The 26,872-nt window shown below is 42.7% G+C and overlaps 1 protein-coding gene across 1 annotated transcript in view; it reads right to left on the bottom strand.

The window, feature by feature from the left end:
• The window catches only part of rragd (ras-related GTP binding D), a 75,416-nt gene that overhangs the window by 23,037 nt on the left and 25,507 nt on the right, over positions 1 to 26,872 (bottom strand). The window contains exons 3-5 of the mRNA XM_026151962.1: positions 16,582 to 16,781; positions 7,799 to 7,913; positions 2,744 to 2,886 (exon numbers count right to left, since the gene is read on the bottom strand). Coding sequence (XP_026007747.1) covers positions 2,744 to 2,886; positions 7,799 to 7,913; positions 16,582 to 16,781 — 458 coding nt within the window. The remainder of the gene's footprint in view (positions 1 to 2,743; positions 2,887 to 7,798; positions 7,914 to 16,581; positions 16,782 to 26,872) is intronic.

Raw genomic sequence — 26,872 nt, 5'->3', positions numbered from 1 at the left:
CAGCTGATGACGGTGATGGGGGAGAGAACTGACATGCTGGGGAAGAAACCGTTGCGGATCTGGAGCTGGTGCATGACTTCTGGCTTACTGACATCCAAGACCAGTGCATCATCGGCCTTGATCTGCCGACCCGCTGGGGGCCTGCGTTAACACCGCGAAGCTGGCTATCACTCTTGGTACAGAGACTCTGGCCCTCCAGTGCGGTCAAAAGCAGGGAACGGAGGGGACCAGAGACAGACAAGCCGGGCAGGTGCCACTCAACAGACTTCGGACGCCGGTGGCTCTGGACCATCTCTACTCGCCTCAGGCCCAGCCTCTAGGCAAGACAAACCTCCCTCGACCAAGACAACCCAAGCTGTTGATGACCAGCGGCAGCGGTTGAGGTGCCTCCTGGACGAGAATGTGGACATTGTTGCCACTAGTGGCAAAGACTGCAGGCAGACGCGGCTGGTTCAGCGCACCATTGACACCGGCTCTGCTCAGCCCATCCGTCTGCGCTCACACCGGCTGCCCCTCTCGAAATGACAGGAGGAGCGGGCCCAGGAGGCACTGAGCGTGGCTACTGCTCAGGCCCAGCTAGCGGAGGGGGATGGCTCCCGTTGACCATGCAGCAGCTGAAGTGGGAGCAGGAGGCTGATGTGATGTTGGTTCAGGTGGGGGCCTGGCTGGAGGCGGCACGACGCCCAGGCTGGACAGGGGTGTCAGGACAGGGGCTCGAGGTGAAGGCCTACTACTCCCAGTAAAACAATCTCGAGACCCACAACGGCATCCTATACCGGAGATTGCGGTCCCCCGGTCAGGGCAGAGATCTCCTGCAGCTGTTGGTGCCTCGGTCGCTGCGGTTGCAGGTGCTCGAGCTTGTCCACGGCTTGGTGGGGGCCGGCCACTATGGGAATGCCAAAACTCTCCGCCGTCTCAGGGGATGGTTCTACTGGCCTGGTTCTCGACGGGATGTGGAACTTCACGTGCACTGCTGTGACACCTGCACGGCACGGAAAGGCCCCACTCAACGCCCCACTGCCCCCGTGCAGCAGTATCTGGTGGGGGCATCGATGGAGAGAGTGGGAGTGGACGTCCTAGGGCCTTTCCCCATAACCGAGTCAGGGAACCGGTGGCCATGGACTGCTACAGGAGGCGGAGGTAGCGGCCACGGGTGGTTCACGACTATGCCCACCAGGCTAAGGCCAGCTCCGGAGTTCAACTGAAAGGAGCCTGCGACACCAGGTGCCGAGGGGGAGCTTTCGTGCCTGGCGACAAGGTTTGGGTGTACTGCCCAGTTCGCAAGAGAGGAGTGTCCCCCAAGCTCTGCAGCCACTGGCAAGGGCCGGGGGAGGTCGTGGAGCGGCTAACAGAAGTGGTGTAACGGGTCCGCATGCCGGGCCCGGGGCGCACGGTGTGTTGCACCAGGACAGACTCTCACCGTACCGATCGCTCGCTCCAGCAGCTGCCGGGGCAGGGGATGCTGGTGGCACCCCATGTTCTGATCCGAGTGACTCTTCCCCCGCCGGTCGAGATCGGCCAGTGCGTCGAAAGAAGACACCTGGACATTTGCAGGACTTTGTGTTGGGTAATGGGGTTGTCGGGGACGACTGACCCCTTACGTGGGGGCTATGTAGCGGGTCAGGGCTGTTTAGGGTTTTGTTCTGACAGCTATGTTCTGTTGTTATGTTGCCATGTATACAGGTGACGCTCTCTCTCTGCGACTGTGTGTTTCTGGGTGGGGAGAGCGCCATTTTGTGTTGTTGTTGTTGTTGTTGTTGTTGTTGTTGTTACACTAGAGGTGTGCCGAGCGGATGTGTTAGCGTGGTGTGTGTTTGTCCGTGAATGCTAATAAACGGCTGTGCTACCTGGCTAGCTAGCGGGGAGCAAGACCAAACGATACCTCTGTCTCCTCCTTATCTGAGCTCGCCACAATATTATATTTCCCTCCCTTCCTCTTTCCTTTTTTCCTGCCTTAGACATTGTCATACTATACCACATATAACGTAATAACTGAAATAACACAAATAGAAATAGAAATATATAAACAGCCAAAAGATTGACACGAACAAGAAGAGGTAGAGATTCTTGTAGAGATTCAAGTAGAGATTTTATATAGCTGTTCTTGGAAAAACTAAATGTCTTTGGTACTGAGGTGATTTCAGATCACAATTTTGATTGTCACAAAGGACAGGTTTTATTTAAACACACAAATTTTTTCATGGATTGTAATGTTTAACTGTTTAAGGATGAATTTTGTTTCTTTTAATCTCTATATACAATAATACATTATAAGCAGGTCAGTAGCGCTTCTTCTCCTCTCTCTTCCACTGCCAGTCCATCAGAAATGTATCAACTACTGTTCGGTCTGATTTTAGCCGAAACCTGACCTCTAATTACACAAATTTAGATTAGGACACAGGTTCAAGCTGGGTTGATAATTAAATACAAAGCATATCCTTTCTGATCTATGAGGGAATCAGGAGTACCTACCATCCTTTGGGTTTTACATCACAATGAGATCTGTAATATATAATTTCAATTCCCTCTGTTCATGAGACAAATAGATACTTTCCAATTCTAACTTTGAGAAGAGCTGGAATTTTACTCTGACGGCCTAATTTCACAACTCCAATTCTTTCTCATCAGTTTCTGATGAGAGAGAGAGAGAGAGAGAGAGAGAGAGAGAGAGAGAGAGAGAGAGATTACAGGAGAGAATGGGAACATTGAGCTTGTGGCATTAAGAGAAAGTCTACTGACTTACCCATAAATGCAGGAGATGTCAATGACCACGTCAATCATATCACAACACAGTTCATACGTCTGCATATCTACTGGACTGCTGTCTGTAGCGATGTAAATCTTGCTGCCTACGTCAAACAAGAAGGCCTTTTCAATACCCGAGTTCTGAAATCAGAGGCAGAGAAACAAAAGAGAAAAGTAGTTATGGATTTTTTTCTATATAAATACCATTCTATTCATGACCATTCTATGCAGCCAGAATAGTTGCTTTAACAATTAGAGTACTAAAAGGCTGTCCCCCCCCAAAAAAGCAAAGGAAAAAGACAACTGCACTGCTGAGTTCTTATTAACACCAGAATACTTTTCCCACCATCATTATCAAGTGCATTTGTGACAAAGAGGGCGGCATTCTCCCTCTCTCTCCCTCTCTTTCTCACACAGTCTATAGGAAGATTGGTGATTGGGTTTTTTTGTCTTTTACAGGGGCAGCAGTTGGCGAAACATTGCGCATTCATCATTCCCCCCCATAGTGACAGACGTAGCGATACCGAATTCAATTAAATTTTATTTATACAGCGCCAAATCACAACAACAGTCGCCTCAAGGCGATTTATATTGAATGACAGGAACATCAGGAAGAAGGAACACGAGAAGCAGGAGAAGTTCCAAGGGCTCAGAGAAGAAGAGTGCAGTCCTAGGAACAGCTAAGATACTGTACAGGACCTGGGAGCTTGAAGGTTAGCCTGCTAGGTTACACTTTGTTAAGAATAATCATTTGTATTAGATTTTATTTATCATATTTTTACCTTGTCCCTTCACTGTATGGAAACCAAGTGTTTCTTGCTGTCAATCCAAACTCTTTCCTAGGAACCTCTATGGACTCAGAAGCCTTCATCACGGAATGATGTCTGCCTTGTCCTATTGTAGAGGCTCCACATTTGTGTCTCCAGCAGACATTGCTCAATGGGCATACTGGAGGAAAGTTATCTGTGGTGATGCTGCATCTTGTCGTTCTGAATCTACTGCACAACTGGACAGATTCTTTCCCCAGATTATATTGAACGTCTTCCGTTGTTTGTCTCCCTGTGTGAACTGTTATGAATATTGCATAGTTCATGTGGGCATCAGAAATGCAGAAGGTCTTCAGGCCACACTTGAGGCTTCAGGCACGTATTATGAATTGCTGTCTCAATGCCAAATGTATGGTGTCTGCTAATTCCTACTGTATAAAATAGTCTTCTGAAGAGGTGACACTGTTGCCCACAAAATATATATTCCTGACAGTCACAGTTGATAAGGAGAAAAAGTTCTCATGAAATTCCATAGGACATTAATGCGATCCATTTTTGGCTCACTTACGAAGTTTGGGGTAGTAATGCAAAAACTACAGTTCTCTAAAATGTATAAAAGGGTTAGGGATCTGATACCATAAAAATTGAAATGGCATAATGTTAAGTCAAATTGTTGAATATTGTCATTGTGTTTCTTAAATTTGTAAAGTCTTGGTTCAAACTATAGGATCAAAGCCATTCCTTTGATCCTGACCACCTCTCCAGCCACTCTGTGCTGGGGGAGGTTTTATTGCAGATACATTCTCTCTGGAAGATCTGTTTCTTCTGTTGTAAGCTTCCTGCTTTTACGATCCTTTTGGTGAGCAGGAGGTCTCTCTCACACACACACACACACACACACACACACACACACACACACACACACACACACACACACACACACACACACACACACACACACACACACACACACACACACGCGTTCCTGCACATGCATACAGGTGCACATACATACATACACATAGTGCCTTGTTTTAGAACCATTGGGGGGTTTTACAGTGGAAGGTGCTTGTGTTGTGCTGTGATGTGTATTGTAACTGTCATGGGAATAAATAGCTGCGATGAGGGCTACTCTTTGAAGGATGTGGGCTAGAGACAGGTGATGAGCATTGCTCCACTGCTTGGTTCTGACTAAAACTAAATAATAACTTTTCATTACAATGATATTGCAAGAAAACAGCCTTACTGGGTAATTTTTGGCCCACTTTTCTCCAAACTATTTCTCTAGGCTAAATGATGGATTTTCTAAAAGTGTGATACACCATTTCCTCTCCAGCTTACGAGTTATCTGCTTTAAGGTGCGTGTTTGAGAATTATACCAGGAGTCAAGTACTTCTGATTTCAGGCGTTAGTTTTCACAGGAGCTACAGTATCCAGAATCGTACGTAGTGAAGAGTCAAATATATTAACAAGATGATCGACCTCTGTTGGAGTAGCGTTCAGATAGCTGCTCTGCTCTGTGTTGGTACAGGGCATTGAAGATGATAACAGTGGGTGGATTATATTCTTAAACTTAGTTACAGCGTTTTCAGTAAGACATCTACTGTGATAAAGTCTACTCTCCACTGCTGTGTATTCAATTATTGTAAATGTAAATGTTATCAGGAAATGATCAGACAGGAGAGGGTTTTCAGGAAACTGTTAAATGTTCAGTTTCTATGCCATATGTTAAAACAAGATCTAGAGTGTGATTAAAGTGGTGGGTGGGTTCTTTTACATTTTGAGAGAAGCCAATTGAGTCTAATAACAGATTAAATGCCATGTTGAGGCTGTCACTTTTAGCATCTACATGGATGTTAAAATCAGCCACAATAATGATTTTACCTGAGCTGAGAACTAAATCAGATAAAAAGTCTGAGAAATTTGGTGATTTATCCATGTGTCAATTCTCATTATTACACATATTTTATGGACATCTGTGGTTTGATTTCTTTGCATGTGTGGATTGGATAGGTTATTAGAGACATCTGGTGACAATTTCTTGTCAATACTACCCTTAGAAATATATTTACTTAGAAAGTTGGTGACATGCTCAATACTTATTTAACCTGCTAAAACATTTAGATCGCAAACAGACAGCAGTCAACCAGGTAATAACCACTATTGGTAAATACCTGGAAAAGGAAGAAACTGATTCTGTGCTACACATGAGTTCAGATCAAGAGTAACTGTCACATGGGCACATAGCCAGTCTAGGAGTAAGAATTCCTACTGGTTTATAGAGGATCAAACACTAATTTTATTCAATAACTTACTGTTTTTTTATACATTTATTTGACGGCAGGGTAAACAGACAACATGTGAGTTTGTCTTTTTAGCCAAAAATCTTAATGGGATGACATGAATATTTGATCCTTATACACACAGAAATACCCCATGGTGTCCAGTGAAGACCCCGTGTAATGCTGGAAGTAAGACTTACTTTCATTCAGTTTGTCAGATCTGACATTTACATATCTCTGTGTGCAGGCCTATTCACAGTGTGCAGCTTTTCTCAGCTGCTAGAGATACTATCATCCCGCAGATATCACAGACGTTTTCAAAGCTTACACGCTCTGGAATTTTAAGCAAATCAAAGAAAATAGATTTTTATCAACTCCAACAATAATACTACATTTTGTTTCAAGTGCTCAAGACAAAATGCTTGGAAATTAATAATGCTTAAATCCCTAAAATAAATAAATAAATGAATAAATAAATAAATAAAACACAGACAAAAACCTTCATCTGTCCTCATTCTGGATTTGGGTATTAATGAAGCTGCAGAAAGATGTTTTGAAGTTGCGTAATGTCATAATAGAATATATATCTTACCAGGAAAAGCTGTATAAACCCTACTTTAGAGCTGAAAGTTTATGCTCTCCCCCGTTCGAGGACATTGGTTTAACCCAGTAGTATTACCTGTGCTAACTAATATAGCAAAGGCAGAAAGATTTGTCTAAGGTGAACTGTTCATTCTACACATAGATATTTATATTCCGATGCATCTCCCAGGACCTCAGAGAAGTCCCTACCTCATTTGGCAGAATGACAATTAGGCCAAAGATCCAGCTAAGTCCATAAATAGCAATACTGAGACACAAAAAGCACAATGCTGCAATTACTTTTCAGTTTTAACTTAGATTGGATGAAAACTCATGAATGAAAGAGCTGAGCTGTGAATAGCTCAACAATAACCACTGATACAGCAAGTAATGATTTTTGACTCTTTAATATCCTCCTAAAAACAGAGGAAAAAATAATTTTCCCATTGAACTTTTTTTTATAATTCCCTTCCTCTTTAGAGCAAAAAGAGCCCAAATAACACATCAAATATCAGTGGAAAGCCCGAGATGTCCTCTTAAGCACATCAGGACTTAGTATTTAGCTCAAATAAGTCCAAAGACTTTTTTTTTTCTTTAAATGGTCCATTACAGAGGAGATAAATGAATAGGTTGGTTCTCAGCAGGATATGCCATCGTACACTGAAGTTGACCTTATACATTTCTACCATCTAGTGGCTGTTGTAAAGCACAAAAAGGCATGCACATAAAAATTTAGTTACCTGCACATTCCAACTTCAATCAGAAAAGCACACATTAGGTTTGTACAGAGGGTTGACCTAAACATTTAGTAAGTTAGTAAGTAAAATTTATTTATATAGCACTTTTCACAGATAAAAATCACAAAGTGCTCCACAATAAAACCAGAATTATAAATAAAATAATATAAAATAATGACAAAATTAATTAAAAGCTGGTTTGTATAAAAATGTCTTCAGATGCTTTTTAAAGGAGTCAGTGGAGTCTAGACAGCATAAAGACAACAGAAGACAGTTCCACAGCCTTGGTGCCAGTGCCTGAAAAGCCTGAACCCCACGTGTTTTGAACCTAGGACGTGGGACTAACAGTAACCTCTGACCTGAAGACCTAAGTCTAAGACCTATGAAGCATGAGGTTTCAACAGGTCAGAGATGTACTGGGGAGCTTCACCATGAAGAGCTCTAAAAGTTACGACTAAAATTTTAAAATGAACCCTAAAATTTACTGGCAACCAATGAAGAGAAGCCAGAACTGGAGTAATGTGTGACCTCTTGTTTGTGCCAGTTAAAAGTCTGCACAGTCTGAAGGCGATCCAGAGCTGATTTGCTGAGACAAGTAAAAAGACCATTACAATAATCCAGTTGCATGCTGTTCACTCAGTGATGCTGTAAGTGTGTTTGTGTGCAAGAAAAGCGAACTACTCACAGATATAAAGATGTTAAGCAGATTTTCCAGCGTTGGCAGCTGTGGGATGAGCTTTTGGACCACTTTGCTGAAGGCCTCAAATATGGAGTGGTCATATATGCTGGTTAAATAAAAGCTGCAGGGTTAGAAAGAGAAATATGAATCAGAACTGGGTTTTTTTTTACCCATTAATAAAAAGACAGCAGTTTAGAGTTTTCAAATCTAGGAAAGGAGGCAGAGCCTTCAGCTGTATGGCCCTCTACTATGGAAGCAGCTCTTAGTTTGAAAAGACAGTAGGGAGACAGACACCTTCTTTACTTTTAGGATTAGGCATAAAACGTTTTTATTTTGATAAAGGATACAGTTAGTCAGGTGACCCTTAACCCTCCCTTAGTTATGCTACAAAAGGCTTAAGCTGTTGGGGGCTTCCTATAATGCACTTAGTGTTCTTCACTCACCTATATTTAGTCTGTGTGTTTATATACCACTTGAGTTTATTTCTGTGAGGTGTTTCCTATTGAAAAGAAATTTGTCTTTCCCACTGTCGCCAAGTGCTTACACATAGGGGGTTATATCAATGTTGGGATTTCTTTCTAATATTGTATTCTTTACCTTACAATATAAACCACCTTGAGGTGAGTGTTTTCATATAAAATTGAATCAAACTGAACCGAATCAAAAGAGTTTCAAGATCCAATAATTGCAGTTTCTGCAATTTAAAAAGAAGCTGGTAACAACCCATCCAATCAACACATGCAAAGAAATCAAACCATATATGTCCATAAATTAAGTTATGTGTAATAATGAGGCGGAAACCTTACTGAAATGTATTTAAGACTTCCTAAAAAAGCCTTTGTTGGTGATAGCTTCAAGTAAACTAGTTGTATGCATTGCGCAGGTATGATTTTGCCCCATTCTTCTATACAATCAGTCTTCAAATCCTGAAGGTTCTGTAGGCCTCTTCTATGAAATTTGAGCTTTAGCTGTTTGCCAGAGATTTTCAGCTACATTCAGGTTAGGCTGGCCATTGGTTGGGCCATTCTCTGAAACCTATAGATTTTCCTTGGCTGTGTTTGGGATCGTTGTCTTGCTGAAACGTCCACCCTCATTTCATCTTCATCATACTGCAGATGGCAGCAGATTTCTATCACTGTTCCAGGGCCAGTCTGTCAGTGAATACTATTATTCCTGTCAAACAATCTTTTTGTAGGTTCAGTGGTTCACTGCAGTGCCTGGTAAAGATACCATTTAACATTGCTTTCTTGCCAAGTTATCAGTTATGTGTAGACAAAACATTAATTTATACCTGGAGTTAGAAGATGTTTTGTGCTTGAATGATTCATATGTCAGTGTTAGGAGGTTTAACAAAAAAACATTCCTCTAAAAATGGGTGGATACACAGGGTTTCCAACTGCTTGTGTTCTGGTTCTATTCCTATATAAAAGGCATTGAAAAGCACCTGTTGTGGAAGTTTTCCATTAAGTAAAGCCTGCAGACAAGCGGTGAGCGGTAGCTAACATTCTTTAATCAAAACAAAGAACAGACAACCAAGCTTGATGGAGAGCCTGCATGATCGCGGGGCAGACGGTCAGCAGAGTCTCCCTGAGCCTAGCATGGCTCTCAGTTAAATACCTTCTCCAGGAACAAAAGGCAGTACACAGCTGTTTCACACCTTAAGGTTCACACTCCCTTGCTACTCGATATATCGAGTTTTTTTTAAAAAAGATCTATATATTTTTATACGAGCTATAAGACAATATCGTTTATATCGATATAGTATATGTTACGTTATAATTATACTTGTGGAGCCGCAAGTTTGCCTCTCTTTCGTCCATTTTTGTCTCTACGCAACGTTACTGGGCCTCTGAACACAACTCCCCCTCCCCCATAGCTTCACCTGCAGGCAACACCAAGATGGACACGGCAAATCTCTGTTAACGAGTTACCGCGGATCGCTCCGTGCGTGGGGCTGGACGGCGTCAACGTGTTAGCGCGCTAACCGCGCTAACGACATGCAGGGGCTGCACAGCCTAAAATCCTTTTATTTTCTCAAAAATCGACAGTGCGCCTTATGTATGAATTCTGGTTGTGCTTACTTTCCGTGAACTGATTTTATGTGGTACACGGCGCTCAGCAATCTGTCAAAAAATGTTTTAGTACGACTTTGCTAAGCTACGGAGCTGCACTGCTTGATGGATTGTTGGAGCATTACGACTACCGTGGTCTGGAGCCTCGCGGAGCAATACGTACTGTGCTTCAACGTAATATTACCGTATTGTGTGTGTATAAGGACCATAAATGGCACCTATTAAGAGACATGGTTACGGAGCGGATTTCAAACTCCAGGCTGTCAGTCACCCAGTAGAACTTGGGAATAGAGCAGCTCTGAAATCTGTCTGTCTTTGTTATCATGCTCAGCATCTTTTAGTTTACATTTTGACTCCACAATTGTGAGCTTTTTGTTATGCACAAAAACAACATTGTTTGTTTTTGTGCATAACAGATGTACCTGTGTGACATCTGGGACACAGCTTTGACTAAGAACTCTTTTTTTTCTTACCTAAAATATCAAGATATATATCGTATATTGCCATCCAGCTAAAAAATATCAAGATATGAATTTTGGGTCATATTGCCCAGTCCTACTTGCTACCTCCCAGAGTCGTCGAAGAGACAAAAGATTCTTCCTGTGGAGTTGTCTGCTTCCCCCCAACTTCCTTACCGGACCCCCCACCATCTGTCTAACTGCATGAGTGTGAGACATGCTAAAATTCAGTGGCACTAAGGCATTATACAATAAAATAATGTGAATAATACATAAATACAAGAAATTCTTATACACACCATTGTCACTTTGCAGTTAAATATACTATGCTACACTAACTATGGCGGAATATGTCTAATATGGAGGAATTTCTGAATTTACAAATCTGAGGTTGTGGATAGACTGAAACTCCTGGACCCTGACATCTCCACTGAGAAGGAATTGAATGGTGTATGAGACACATTCAAAAGCATACTATAAATAATTGACTTCTCTTTGAACTGGAAGACAGTGGCATTGCCACAACAGAGGAAAAAGTCTTAAACTAGGAAAAACCTCCCTATTTGGATGCAAGGGAGGATTTAGATGCTGTGAGTCTTGCTTGCTCTGAGGAGAGATTCATTATGGCAGCGTACTGTCACTGAGAGAAAAGCTGAACTATCGATAATTTCTACAAGACAGTGCTGGATTTTTTTGTAGAGTTTTTGAAGTTTACTATATCGCAGTGGTTCCCAAAGTGGGGGGCGCACAGCCATTGCAGGGGGCCGTGGTATGAATAAAAAAAAAGACAAATAGTAGTGGTAGCTGCTTCTACACTGCTAGCATAATGGACAGGTTTTTGACAGGGCTCCCACACAAACACAAAGTGGAAGATGAAGCATCGCCAAATATGCTTCCAAACCAACTTCCTTCCAAGCCAAAGACTAGAAAATATAATGAAGCACACCTTGCCTTTGGCTTCACCTGCACAACAATGGGTAATGAAGGCACAAAGTTTTCTTTGTTAAGATGATCCCACACTGCTTGATGATGAGTTTCAGGCTCTGAGCAGACCAATCCATGACTGATAAAGTTCCAAGGTTCAACGTTCAAGGTTCTTTATTTGTCACATGCATAGTTATACAAGTATAACACACAGTGAAATGTAGCCTGACACGCTCCTCGACATGTGCAAAAGTTGGGGGGGGGGGGGTGTAGAGGAAGAACATTATATATATCTACATATAGTATATACACTGGGTGAATGTGCAGTAGTAGCAGCAAGAAGGTGAATTCTGTACATTAATATGAATAGACATCTGACTATTTTACAGGATAGACAATATAAACATATTTAAAATTAAAGGAATTTGAAATGTACATTGTGCCTTGGTTTAGAGTGTTTGGAAGAGTCCTGTCTCAGTCAATTATAGATGATGTGAGAGGGCGGGTGTGTGTGTTTAGGGCACGGATGGCTTGGGGATAGAAGCTCCTCTTGAGTCTCTCTGTCCTTGCCCGGATGATGCGGAACCTTCTACCAGATTGCAGAAGTTGGAACAGTTTGTTGCCAGGATGGGACGGGTCCTTCAGTATCTGCGCTGCTCTAGTCCGGCATCTCCTGGTGTAGGTGTCCTGAAGCGGGGGGAGAGCAATCCTGCAGCAGCGTTCTGCTGTACGGATCACTCTCTGGAGAGCTTTTTGGTCCTTCACACAGCTGTTCCCGAACCACGATGTCATGTTCTGTGTGAGGATGCTCTCCACAGCGCCTGTATAGAAAATCCTGAGGATCTTTGGAGAGACCCTGAACTTCCTCAGTTGTCGTAGGTGATACAGGCGCTGCCTAGCCTTTTTGGTCTGGACCTGAATGTGGGCAGCCCATGTCAGGTCTGAGGAGATGTGGACACCAAGATACTTGAAGGACTGCACCCTCTCCACTGGAGCTCCATTGATGATAATGGGCTTGTAGTCTCTGTGCTGACCCCTTCTGAAGTCCACCACCAGCTCCTTGGTCTTGCTGACGTTCAGCTGGAGGTGGTTGTCCTGGCACCACGATGCCAGATTCTTCACTTCATCCATGTAGGCCGCCTCATCGTTGTTGGAGATGGCACCCAACACCACTGTGTCGTCAGCAAACTTCACAATGGTGTTGGAGCCATGGGTGGCCACACAGTCTGAAGTGTAGAGGGAGTAGAGCAGTGGCGAGAGGACACATCCCTGAGGTGCTCCTGTGTTGATGGTGATGCTGTTGGAGAAGCACCTGCCCACCCTCACCACCTGAGTTCTGCCAGTGAGGAAGTCCAACACCCATGCACACAGACGGCTGTTAAGTCCCAGTTCCCTCAGCTTTGTGAACAGTCTGCAGGGCACTATTGTGTTAAACGCTGAACTGTAATCAACAAACAGCATTCGCACATAGTTACCCTGTTTCTTGTCCACATGGCTGAGAGTGGTGTGTAGGACGTGGGCGATGGCATCCTCTGTGGATCTGTTGGATCTGTAGGCAAACTGCAGCAGATCTGTGGTGTCTGGGATGGAGGAGGAGATGATGTTCTTCAGCAGCCTCTCAAACACCTTCATTACTACTGAGGTCAGTGCAACTGGCCGGTAATCGTTCAGGGATGAGGGTTTGCTGTTCTTGGGCACAGGAATGATGGTGGATCTTTTGAAGCATGTGGGGACCACAGACTTCGCCAGGGACTCGTTGAAGATGTAAGTGAACACACCTGCTAGCTGGTCAGCACAGCAGCGCAGCAGACGGCCGGTGATGCCGTCTGGCCCCGCCGCTTTCCTTGTGTTCACTCTCCTCAGTGCCGCTCGGACGTCATGCTCCGCGATGCTGGTCACCGGTCTCTCGCTGATGACATCACTGTCCTCGGTAGTCAGGCGGTAGATAGCATTAGCCGCCTGGCTAACCTCGAAACGGGCGTAGAACCGATTCAGCTCGTTGGTGAATGCAGAGTCGGCGTTGATCGGCGCAGTGTCCCTGGCTTTGTAGTCCGTAATGGTGCGTAGTCCGTGCCACATACTCCGTGTGTCGCCCTGGTGGAAGCGGGACTCCACACGTTCCCGGTACCGGCGTTTGGCATCTCTCACCGCGCGCCGCACGCCGTATGAGGCCGCTTTGTAGGCGCTCATATCGCCAGTGGCGAGACCCGCGTTGTAGGAGGCGGTCCTGGCGTTTACTGCAGTGCGGATCGATCTGTCCATCCACGGTTTCTGGTTTGGGAATGTGGTGACTCTCGCAGTGGGGATAATCTCCTCCGCTAGCATGTTGACGAAGCATACTGCTACTTCTGTAAACTCGTTGATGTCGACTGCGCATGCTCTGAACATGTCCCAGTCTACGTCGTTGAGTGCGTCCTGTAGCGTAGCTTCTGATTGGGCAGTCCACCGTTTTACCTCCCTCATGGTTACTTCTTCCCTCCGTATGCTTTGTTTATACTGGGGAATGAGGAAGATGGCGTTGTGGTCAGACTTCCCAAAAGCCGGGTGTGAGACAGCTTTGTAGCCCTGCTTGTATGGCGTGTAGCAGTGATCCAAAATCCGATCCCCTCTCGTTGGACACGAGACTGTGTGTTTTTCTATCTGGGTATGCTTTTACTGCATTGGCAGTGTGTTTGAGATCACTGTCACACTGAAAAATGAAGCTGTTATCACTTAGATGCTTTGAAGATGATGTAGCATTGTGGATCAACATCTGATGGAACTTTTCTGTGTTCATAGTTCCATAATTATTGAAAAGATCCCCAACACCACTGGCTGAAATGCAGCTCCACAACAGAGGGCCCATTGTCTTTTAGGGCATTTTTATAAACCTGTAGTTTGTTTACTCTGGTCTGAAACAGTTAAGTTGTAAACTTGTAGCTTTTCCCTGTAATTCAGTTGATTTTCACACAGAAAAATCCAATTGAACTCCAAACAAACTGTAAGGAGTCTAAATTCCACCTGGACACCAGCTCTTTTACCTCTCCTCCTCCGTGATTTGCGTGGACCCAAAAGGGTGCTGTTGGCGACATCTGTCAAAAATCCAGACACCGGCGGCGGAGGAGGGAAGAAGCCATTGTATGAAGGAGCGATATCCAGGCCCACCATAGAGGAGCGAATAGATAGTAGTGTCAGACGATCATAGACTAGGGCAGGCAATACATCAGAGACAAAAACGGAGAGCAGGACAGTCAGAAACAGCAGCATAACAGAGCGAGGGAAACTGCAGCCACCAGCAGCAAGGCCGAACACAGGCGCCATCATACCGGAGATGGTATGGTAAATTTACAACCTACACCTGATTGTTGGGTCGGCTCAAGGCGGAATCATGTTCACACTGTAAACTAACCACCCTGGAGTTCGTTATGAATTGGGCTAAGACCACCAACTCCAAAGCATAATGGGGTGGTTTTTTTTCTCTTTGGTTGACACCTAAGTTTTATTACTCTGCTCACATCTGCTTAAGTGAACCGCACTGTGACCAACACATACATAGTATCACAGGGTTTGTGGCATTTTGTTTTCAGTGATTTTAGTTTTCAGACTGCTGTGCAGTTTTTCACCTGTCTTGTTCCCAACAATCTCCTGATATAAGGAAAAACTGATTATTCAATCAGCCCCAGCTGCCATGCCAGCCTCCCTGGCACCAGCCCTGAACCAACTGAAAAACTGCTCCTCTGCAGCAGAGCCGGAGACCACAACCCGCCACATACCCCACTGCCCAACTTAGGCCGGGGACACAACCAGATGAGCTTACTCCCTCACCCCCACGAGCAGGAGAGGAAATCAGCCACGACTATCTGCACCCCTCGCCTATGGACCAACTTGAACTTAAATAGCCAGAGAGCCAAATACCACTGAGTGACCCAGGCATCGGTATTCTTCATGCGGTGGAGCCATTGCAGGGGGCATGGTCGGAACAGAGGATGAATGAGCGTCCCAGGAGGCAATAACGAAGAGGGTCGACTGCCTGCAAGATTGCTAGACTGTTCTTCTCCACTGTGCTGTATCGGGACTTCCTCTTCCGGCTGACGAACACAATAGGGTGGTCGATCTCACTTACCTGCTGTGACAAAACGGCCCCCAACCCTCTGTTCAAGGCATCCATCAGCAGAATGAAAGGGAGGGAGGGAAAGTTAGGAGCACGGGGCAGGGGTTCCCCAAAGAGAGCATGCCTGGCACCGCGCCATTCACTGGACCAAATCTAGGACACCCTTTCAGGCAAGGTCAGTTAAAGGGCTTGTTTTTTCCGTGAAGTCAAGCGCAAACTGGAGGTAGTAAAATGGTAAATGGCCTGTATTTGTATAGTGCTTTACTTAGTCCCTATGGACCCCAACGCGCTTTACACTACATTCAGTCATCCACCCATTCACACACTGGTGACGGCAAGCTGCATTGTAGCCACAGCTGCCCTGGGGCACACCGTCAGTCCAGGACTACCTGCCTGATGCCCTCAAAACTGAGGAAGGAAGAAGTAGATCACTACCCGAGCCTCCCCAGAAAGCAGAGGCAACAGGCCGAGTGACCATTTTTCTTCCAAGCCACAAGTACACTTCCAGCGTGGCTTAGAAGACTTCCAGGATCATGCGTGGGTCATCTCCCTCCTCAAACCCAGGGCTGGTGGGTGTTGTGACAGTGACAGTTGAGTTCGTTGCAAAAATACTTTCATTCCTATACAAATCTAATGGACCTCGGTCAACACTCTGCTATTGAGATTATGTTTTCAGTCACTCTTTTCAGATCATTACAGTTTCAGAAAGGAGGATTATCTAGGATATCACTAGCTAATGACTAGTGATTAACAAGTTGTTAGAAGCATGCAGTTTTACAGCCAAACTCATGATGCCAAAATTGCAACTTACTTCTGATTTAACCCTTTTAGCACTTAAATGCACCTCTCCATTGATTAGTGAGCAATAATCGAAATAGCAAGGTGTTTTGCTTTACCAACATGTAATATCTAGCACTGTCACAGATTTACATAAACATCATCAGCACAAAATGACCGTTAATTAATTCTGTGGCTTTTAAATATGTACACAACAACTGAACTAATATACAAAAAAGAAAAGATTGAAAGTTGAAAGAGGTGTTTAAAAGGGGAAAGAACTATTAATTAACTGAATTGAATCATGAATGAACAAGTACCCAATAATGCAGCCAATATCCAAATATTTTATGAAAGACCTTCAAAAAAGTACTGTTGCTTAATACCACTTTTTAAAAAAATCTATGCATATAATTAATCCAAACCTCAAACTCAAAATCCCTTTATAAGCTTTAGTTGATGCACAACCTTAGATGTATCTGCTCCAGTCCTGCATCTGTGAGGTCAGTGTTGGTTCGTTTGTGGATATCCCTCTGCTTCTCAATCTTGTGGTCATCAGACAAGCCATCCACTTTGTGAATGAACACTTCAAAGCTGATATCTGGGTTTACTTTGTAAGCCCTGGTCACTGTGAGATGCAGTCTACTCAGAGCTTCCACATAGTCATCCTGTCATGAAAAGAGAAATTCCTTTTAGTCTAAGCTCTTACAAACTGTTCATCAAAAAGCAAGAAGTAGACTAAATTTTAACTTGATTTTAAACCCCTTGAACTAAGCATGACACTTCAATCCCAGTAGTTGAAAAAGGTAAGTCCTGTACCAAAATAAAACAAACAGCCCCAATAAACAAGAATTTAGAACACAAAATGTTTTTTACTTGAGCTACAGCAGATGCCTTTGTGTCAAAGTAGCTGAAGATAAAACACAGAAAAACATGTAGGTGATTTTCCTGGCCTGGGATTTTATAAAAATATTCTGCAGTACATCAAAAACGAAAGAAAACCATTAATTAATCAACATTACCTCTGACGTTACAGCGGTTTTATTAGAGACATGGCTAAGCATTTTGCATTTTGAATAATTTTAAAAAGTTTCAATTTGTTCAGTATTGAACAGCAGAAATGAGGTTTTCTTTTCGGAAGAATGTAAAAGGGGAAAAAACAGCGGCCGACAGCGCTGTAAGCAACAGTAGACTTGTGCGTAACAAGCAAGCGAATAATGAAGAAAGCGAAACTGTTCAAGAGGGGGGGGGGGGGGGGGGGGGAGGAGGGAGAGAGGGAGAGGGAGAGAGGGAGAGAGAGAGAGCTGCGCATCGCAATGGAAGCAAAACAGTAAAAGAGTGAATTCATGACGATGTTTATGTGAAGCGTTTGCACCAGCATTACAGCCGAATTGGATTTTCTTGTTTCTTAGTACAAGGATACCTCAATTTTGCAAAGGTTAAGTATCTAGGAATCTAGGAAAAAAAGCAAGATATATGACTGCCACGGTGGGCTGTGCGTGTATGTGTGCATGCGTCTTAAGTCCTCCCACCTTGCCACACCTCCATTTATATTCCCCTTCTCCTTTTCTCTCCTACTGATCTCCATGAACTAACTTCAAGCCATCACACAAACATGTCAGTTAAAGCCCATCCACAAAAGTCTGTTAAAAAAATCACCATTAAAACTTAAGTATTAAAAATGATTTAGGGTTCATCATAGCACAGAAACAGAACTAGTGAAGGTTACTAGTGATCAATGTTCCCTCTAATTTTTCATGTGTCTGAGCGAACACAAAAACTCCCTGAGCGGTCCCTTGGACCACTGTGAGCAACATTAGACGTGTGCACTGTGGTCACGCCAGCATCCAATCCATCCAAGTTACCTGGTTTATTAAAATAACAAAATTACAGCATTTATGTTAGACTACTTTTAATTAACTGCTTTAGCCCACTTACAATGAAAATTTTAAAAAAATCTTGTTCATGACCTGTGTAGTATGTTAACACTATTGGAAGTAAAAATAACTTGAACTCCAATTTTGAAAACAAAACTTTAGCTTTTATAAAGCTCTGACTTGTATTATGAGTATGAGTCTGTGGTCTGGGAGAGAGTCCTGTAACTATCTGTCTGCAAAATACAGTATATAATGACCAATGTTGGGTAATTAATTATATTGTTACTTCTTCAAAAAAGTAACAGAGTTATGCAAACAACAACGTTTTTTACAGCTGTTTACCTAGAAATGCAGCCAAGGTGGGGTTTTTTTTTTTAAACTTTTATTGCCAAAAATAACAAGGCAGTTCACATCAACAACATGACCCGAGACCAAATCTGCAGTATATAATGGTGCGGGATATTCAAAAACTTAATTTAAAAGGAAAAACATATATACACATATACATATTAGAGATGGCACGATACCACTTTTTTATGTCCGATACCGATATCATAAATTTGGATATCTGCCGATACCGATATGAATCCGATATAGTGTTTTTTAATCAACAAAACTGTTTTTTTAAATATCTTGCTGCATTTTGTATAAGTTCATAACTCAAGTTTAAAACAACAACTACACTAAAGCTATTCTGTTATACCTGTATGTAAAAAAAATAAATTTCATAGTTCAGCAATACTGATCAATCTAATAAACTTAAACCTACACCATCCTCCCTATTCTGGTATTTTAAAGAGTACTTAGCGTAAATATTAAGCAACCTAACTAATAGGGTTCCAACTCTTAAAATATTTAAGATATTAAATAGATTCAACATCTTTCTTCAACAGAATTGCAGACTGCACAGATGGTACATTCCCAAAGGAAAAAGTACTATAGTTTACTAGGGTATATTCGACTTAATAGTCACTATATACAGTAATTGATTTCTATTCATTTTACATCAAATTAAAACTTTGGGTGTCAGATAATTATTTATTAAAAGCTAGACATTTTAAATGAGAATAAGAAAGAAAAGTATGTCTTTGTGCCCCCTTTTCCCTATTAATGCCCTATCGGCCCCCCTGGCTAAACTTTGCTAGATCCGCCCCTGCACAGTTACCAGCGTCAGCTACGTAGAAAAAGATCCTGGTGTAGAAAGTAATACTAAATAAATTCTAACAACAGCTTATCAAGCTTAAATGTGCTGCTGTTGTTTATCCACTGGTTTCCTCTTTCTGGTGCAAAGTGGGCCAAAAACAAACAAGAGAGACGGACTCGCGACAGAAAAGCCGATCAGCAGTTTCATGATTGAAGTAGCAGCAAGAAGAGGCAGTTGCTCCATATATCGTTTGTTAAGCTTAACGCAGGAATGCTTTACAAACATTCAGAGATGAACTTACACACTTGCTTTACTTCTCTCAGGGATAACTTTGTTGGAGATGAAATGCCGGGTTGCTAGCGAAGCTCCAAATGCTATCCAGACCACCAACAGGTCCCGCATGCCACAGCCGCTCTATCACGTGATGCATACATCAAACATCAGGCATGCTTTCAGAGTGACACCCCTCCCCCACCTGGCTGGATCTGACCACCTCTGCATGTCCCTCACCCCCACCTACACCCCCTGCTGAGAAAAACAAAGCCCCAGACAAAGACAATAAAAACCTGGCCTGAAGGAGCCCTCTCTCAACTGCAGGACTGCTTCTCAACAACTGTATGGGATTTATTCTCCAGCCACAACCTCCAGGAGTACACGGACACTGTACTCTCGTACATCAGGAACTGTGTTGACAATGTCACCGTCAACAAAAGGGTCAGGGTGTTTCCAAATCAGAAACCCTGGATGAATAGCGAAGTGCAATCCCTCCTAAAAAGCCGCAACACTGCCTTCAAGTCAGGGGACAGGGCTGCGTATAGGGCAGCCAGGGCAGACCTGAGTAGAGGCATCAGGAAAGCTAAGGCTGTCTATAGAAGAAGGATTGAAGATCATTTTGCTGACAACGACCCCAGAAAAATGTGGCAGGGGATCAATCACATTACCAACTACAGAAGCAATAACCAGGCGACATCTAGGACTGATGCCTCGCTGGCTGAGGATCTAAACCGTTTCTTCGCCCACTTTGAGACGATCAAGCCCTCAGCTGCCACACCACTTCCACCCGCCCCCAGCACTGGCACACTAACACTCAGGGAGCATCAAGTGAGGTGTGTTCTAAGGTCAGTGAATCCCAGGAAGGCGGCAGGTCCTGATGGAATACATGGAAAGGTTCTCAGAGCATGTGCTGACGAACTGAGTCTTCACTAAAATCTTCAACCTTTCCTTGTCATCAAACACCGTCCCGCCCTGCCTCAAAACCTCCACCATCATCCCCATCGCCAAGAAGACAGCTGTGTCCAGCCCAAATGACTACAGGCCTGTTGCACTTACGCCTGTAGTGATGAAGTGCTTTGAGAGACTGGTCTGTCAGCACATCAGGGCTGGTCTGCCTCCCACTCTGGACCCCCACCAATTTGCCTACAGGACAAATCGATCCACCGAGGACGCTATCACCATAGCTTATTTCAACAGCGCAGTGCTGAGTCACCTGGAGCACAGAGGAAGCTATGTGAGAATGCTCTTTCTGGACTTCAGCTCAGCATTCAATCATATCATCCCGGAGATCCTGGTCCAGAAACTGTCTCACCTGGGACTCTCCACCCCCATCTGCCTCTGGATCAAGGACTTCCTGACAAATAGACCACAGTCTGTCAGACTCGGACCCCACCGGTCCAGCACCATCACACTCAGCACCGGGTCTCCACAAGGATGTGTTTTGAGTCCCCTCCTGTTTACGCTCTACACATCCGACTGCTCCCCTACCCATCTCTCAAACACCATCATAAAGTTCGCGGATGACACACAGTGGTTGGACTCATCTCAAGGGGAGATGAGTCAGACTACAGAGATGAGGTCAACAGACTGACTGAGTGGTGTTCAGTTAACAACCTCCAACTGAACACCACGAAAACTAAAGAACTTATCTTGGACTTCAGGAAGGGCAGAGCAGACCCGGCCCCACTTTACATTCACGGGAGCTGTGTGGAGAGGGTACACTCCATGAGGTTTCTGGGCGTGCAGATATCTGATGACCTCTCCTGGACTGCAAATACCACGGCGGTGGTTAAAAAGGCCCAGCAGCGTCTCCAATTTCTGAGAGTGCTCAGGAGGAACAACCTGGAGGAGAGGCTGCTGGTGACATTTTACAGAGCCACCATAGAGAGCATCCTAACGTACAGCATAACAACATGGTATGCAGGGTGCTCAGCTGCAGACAGGAAAGTACTGCAGAGGGTCATCAACACAGCCCAGAAGATCACTGGCTGCTCTCTGCCCAGCCTGGAGGTCACTGCAAACTCTCGGTACCTCAGCAGAGCTGGCAATATCATCAAGGACCACTCTCACCCCAGCAACCAACTGTTTGAACTATTACCGTCAGGCTGACGGTACAGGTCACATAAAACCAGGACAAACAGATTCAGGGATAGCTTCTTTCCCAGAGCTATCACCGTAGTAAATAAGCACAAAAACAATTGAACCTATTCCATACCGTCACGGTCATTATATTATGCTGCTATTCATACTGTCATTATATTAATGCTGCTATCCTGTATATATTGTACATACTATTGTTTGAGTACTCACGATTGTTTTTTTGTACTTTTTATATTTTACATTTATATTTATTATTGAAACTTGCACCAAGGGAGTGGCACTCCAATTTCGTTGTACTCTGTACAATGACAATAAAGGCTATTCTATTCTTAAAAAAAAAAAAAACTAAAAAAAAACTGTGGGTGTTTCTGGTTTGAGACAGTGAATTGTTATCATTTTTCTTTATCTATTTTTAAATAGAAAGGTTTTCAGTGGAGTTCTAAAAAACCTTAATTTAACCTTCCAGTCAAATTCCTTCCACATTTGACTACCCGCCCCTCTGTGGCAGCCACAGCAGACACTCTCCCATGTGACATCATCCAAAATTATATTGAGTTCCATTTCCCATTGTTGTTTTATATGATAGGTATTATCAGACATGTGAATCAGCAGTTTCGGGTAGATCAAAGACACTTGGTTTTTCAATGTACCCGACTTTTCAAGCAGTTTTATAAAATGGTTTTCTAAGCCGATTAGTTCTCTTCTAATATTGTCCCAATCTTTATGCTTTGTAATGTAGTCCATTAACTGTAAGTATCTAAAATGGTCCCCTGGGGATAAAGCATATTTAGCCCTTAGCCGAGTAAAACTTTTAAGAGTATTCTTTTTTTTTATGTCTCAAACTTTATTAAGATAACAGAATGGACATTCCCAGTAACAACAACAGAACAAATTGAGAATCAATGAGAAATAAAAAGTGTAATCCGATCCATTAAATATCAAAAAAGCACCTCACAAAACTGGCGACACGGCGTAACTCGGCTCATAACCGTAGCACGTTGGAGCAGTGTGGTCACGTGATAGAGCGGCTGTGTGTATTTGTAGCCTCGCTACCAAACCGGCATTTCATCTCTGAGGAAGTCATCCCAGAGAGAAGTAAAGCAAGTGTGTAAGTTCATCTCTGAATGTTTGTAAAGCATTCCCGCGTTAAACTTAACAACCGATATATGGAGCGACTGTCTCTCTCCTGCTGCTAATTCAATCATGAAACTGCTTAATGATCAGCTGATCGGCTTTTCTGCCGTGAGTCCGTCTCTCTTGTTTGTTTTTGGCCCACTTTGCACCAGAAAGAGGAAACCAGCAGCTGAACAACAGCAGCACGTTTAACCTTGATAAGCTGTTGTTAGAATTTATTTAATATTACTTTCTAGACCAGGATCCTTTTCTACGCAGCTGACGGCTGTAACTGTGCAGGGGCGGATCTAGCAAAGTTTAGCCAGGGGGGCCGATAGGGCACGAACAGGGAAAAGGGGGCACAAAGACATACTTTTCTTTCTTATTCTCATTTAAAATGTCTAGCTTTAAATAAATGATTATTTGAATCTTACACCCAAAGTTTTAATCTTATGTAAAATCCAAACCAAACTTTGTTCTAGTTTAATGCTTATAATAGAATTTAACAAACACTGAGAATGGACACAGTACAATAGATCCCCTAAGGGTATGAACTCACCGCTCCACCTTGTGTCAATTTCAGTTTAGAGAAGAGGTCCAAGTTAACCTCCAGAATAGTCCTTAATACGAAAATAAAACGAGCACGTAATAATCATCATTTGTATCTCTCTCTAAACATAATCAAAACTCAATTAATAAAACCAGGAGCCACGAGCTGTTCCAGTACTTCGGGGTCCAGGAAAAAAAAACAAAACAAAAAAAAAAACACAGGAGAATATTACTACCCAGAAAATAAACAGAACCGACAGGTAAAAGAAGAAACAGAACAACAAAAAAAGGACAAAAACAAACAAGCAAACAAACCGGTTTTACACCATGGAGTGAATGAAAGTCATTGCTTTTTTATGGTCCTCGAAGTGACAGGATCCCTGAGGAGCTTTCACAACAAGCACTGCTGGATAGAATAAGGAGAAACCAATACGTTTGTTGTGCAGAAGCTTCTTGCACTCATTAACAGTGTTGGTCAAGTTACTTGAAAAAAGTAATCAGTAACTAATTACCGATTACTTCCCCAAAAAGTAATCCCATTACTTTACTGATTACTTATTTTCAAAAGTAATTAATTACTTAGTTACTTTTTAAAAACACGATTTACAACCTGAATAGGTGATAAAGCGATAGATCTTTCAGCCCAATTCTACTTTTTCTGCATAATCCATCATATAAAATGTAAACAAATAGAAAAGTCTCTTTTTAAAACTTGTTTTATTAGTTTTAACCTTTTAACTTTATGCATCAAGCAAAAATTTAATTATATGCAACATTCTCTGACTGGAAGAAATTTGTTTAACATTTAAACTTGTTTTCTGCACATTATAGCACATAAAATATATTTTTTGTGTGTGTTTACACTCACTCTTTCAAATAGATGCAAGTAAAACACAGCAGAAAATAAATAACATCAAAGACTCAGCGGTCCTGTTACTCTATTTTCACCTGTAAAGCAGGAGTGGCGTAGACGGAGGTTTACCCTGGTGCAGGTGTGCAGCGGTCAGTTGAAGAATCCGCGAGTTTCTCTGTGAGTTTCCCATTACGTGGTAGCGCACTCCCAGTGCTTGCTTGGAAGTGTAGGGGTTTTTTTCGGTGTAAAAAGAAGTTTTCTTCCCACGCACAACGGACACTAATGTTTTTGTCACTTTTTATGGAATCAAACTCAAAATAAGGTCAGTACTTCCACGCTTTAAACACTGCACGCATAGATACCCACTGCGTTTCTGAATCATGAATAATCCAGACAGCCATTGATTTTAATTGAGCTGCCCAATAGTACATTCTGAAGTTAGGCAACTTGAGGCCCCCTTTTTCTTTTCCAGACATTAAGATTTTGACTCTGACCCTTGGTCGTTTATTCTGCCAGATAAATTTAGATGTAATGCTTTCTAATAATTTGAATGCAGACTGTGGGATCAAAATGGGTAGGTTCTGAAATAGGAATAGTAGGCGTGGAAGAATATTCATCCTTATACATTCAATCCTCCCCATAAAAGTGAGTGGGAGTAGGTTCCATCTGTCCAAGTCCCCCTTAATCTCCTTGAACATCCGATCATAATTGAGTGCAAGTAACTGATTGGTTTTAGGAGTAATAATTACCCCCAAGTATCTGAAGCCCTGTTTGGAGTGTCTAAAAGATACAAGATGATCTAGCTGTGTGGGCCAGTTGCCAACAATCATTAACGCCTCAGATTTATTTGTATTTATTTTATAACCTGACACTGTACCATAATCTCTAAGGTTGCTCAGAAGGGCCGGAACAGAGGTGACCGGATTCTCTAAAAATAGCAGAATATCATCTGCGAAAAGTGACAGCTTATGTTGTGTATTGGTTTCATCTCTAATTCCTTGTAGGAGAGGGTTGGATTTTTATATAGTGTTTGGACCCATGAGAGAAAAGTCTCATTGAAGCCCATGTGCCTGAGAATCTGTTGCAGGAAGTCCCAATCTACCCGGTCAAAGGCCTTTTCCGCATCCAGGCTCAAGAACATTGATGAGGTGTCCCTTTCCTGTGCCATAATCTGAAGATTGAGGGCCCTTCTAACATTATCTGAACCTTGCCTATGGGAAATAAAACCTGTTTGGTCAGGTTTCACTATTTTTTTTATGTTTTTGGATTCTATTTGCAATAATGGCTGTAAGAATTTTTAAATCAACACAAAGCAAGCTGATAGGGCGATAAGACATGCATAAAGTCCGGTCCTTGCTTTCTTTATGGATGACACTAATAATAGCTTCAGACCATGACTGGGGGGGATCACCTTTAAATAATGCATAATTATAAACTTTGCAATAACAATGGTGTTAGCTCTTTTTCAAAAAAATTGTAATACTCCCCAGGCAGTCCATCCACTCCGTGAGACTTGTTGTTTTTCACTTTTCCAATACTGTCTTTTATTTCTTCAATGGTGATTGAATTTGTTATTAGTTCAGCCTCTTCCTGAGACAGTTTACTAAGATTGATCAGGTTAAGAAATTGTTCAATCTTTTCAATCTTATTTGGGACATTTTCTTCTTTATATAATTCCTGGTAATACAGAGAAAATGCTTTTGCAACTTCGTTAGGTTGGCACACTATTTTTCCGGAGTGTGGATATTTGATTTTATGAACAACCCTACTTGATTGCTCTTTACGCAGCTGAAATGCCAGCAGTCGGCTTTTTCCTCTGCTCTTTCAATGAGTTCAAAGTCCCAGTGTCTTTAGTTACCTCATAAACTTTTTCTAATTTCTTAATTTTGTTTTCTAGTTCTGTTTGTTCTGCTAGTCTCTCTTTTTTCAGTCTTGATGAAACTGCTATAATTATCTGTCAAATAACTTTTGGCACTCTCCCACAAGATTGAAGGGGACACCTCATTATTATCATTGAATTGAATATATTCAGTCAGACTCTTCTGAAGTTCTTGTCGAGTTGTTTCATTATTCAAGATAGATACATTGGCTCTCAATATTTAAAATGATTGTTTGGATTCATTCTTAATTTCATACAAACTGGGGCGTGATCAGAGATAGTGATTGCTTCTATGCTACACTGTCTAGTCCTATAAAGGTCCGTCCTAGGCATTAAAAACATGTCTATCCTTGAATGGCTGCAATGTATATGTGAATAGAAAGTAAAATCTTTTTCTTGGGGGTGCAACTGGCGCCACACATCCACTAGGCCCAATTCCTTAATCATTGTATTTAAACTACAAGATTTTGAGGTTCCGGTGATGTCACCCCACCGAATGGCAACTTAACGGGTAGCTCTCTCTCATAATTAATTCTTTCCCCCCGTAAAGCATCTAAATTACTAAAAATCTTTCGACATACAGTAAAGGTATACGCGGGGTGAACATCGGGAAAAGAGACAAGCAGAAAGGGTCGGCAGAGGAACGTACAAATGAAGGGCTTCCTGCAGCAGTGTCACCACCTCGATACGAAGCTAATGCTATGGCTAGTGCGGAGGAAGATTCTGCTTTAACCACGATACTGGAAGAAATACGGGACTTTCAGAGAGAGTTCCAAGATTTCAAGTATGACCTGGTCAGAGTCAACAATAAGATAACCGAAGCAGAGACCCGTATTGCGAAAGTGGAAGACCAAGTGCAAAACACAGAAAAGGTGATGCTAAAGATGCTAAAAATCATCAGCGAGCAAGAAAATAAAATTGTGGACCAGGAAAGCTGGGCCCGGCGAAAGAATCTAAGGCTGTACAACGTA

Source organism: Astatotilapia calliptera, chromosome 19 (assembly GCF_900246225.1).
Source record: "Astatotilapia calliptera chromosome 19, fAstCal1.2, whole genome shotgun sequence".
Lineage (NCBI taxonomy): Eukaryota > Metazoa > Chordata > Actinopteri > Cichliformes > Cichlidae > Astatotilapia > Astatotilapia calliptera.
The sequence above is the reverse complement of the archived record's forward strand: the minus strand, read 5'-3'. Positions and strand labels throughout refer to the sequence as shown.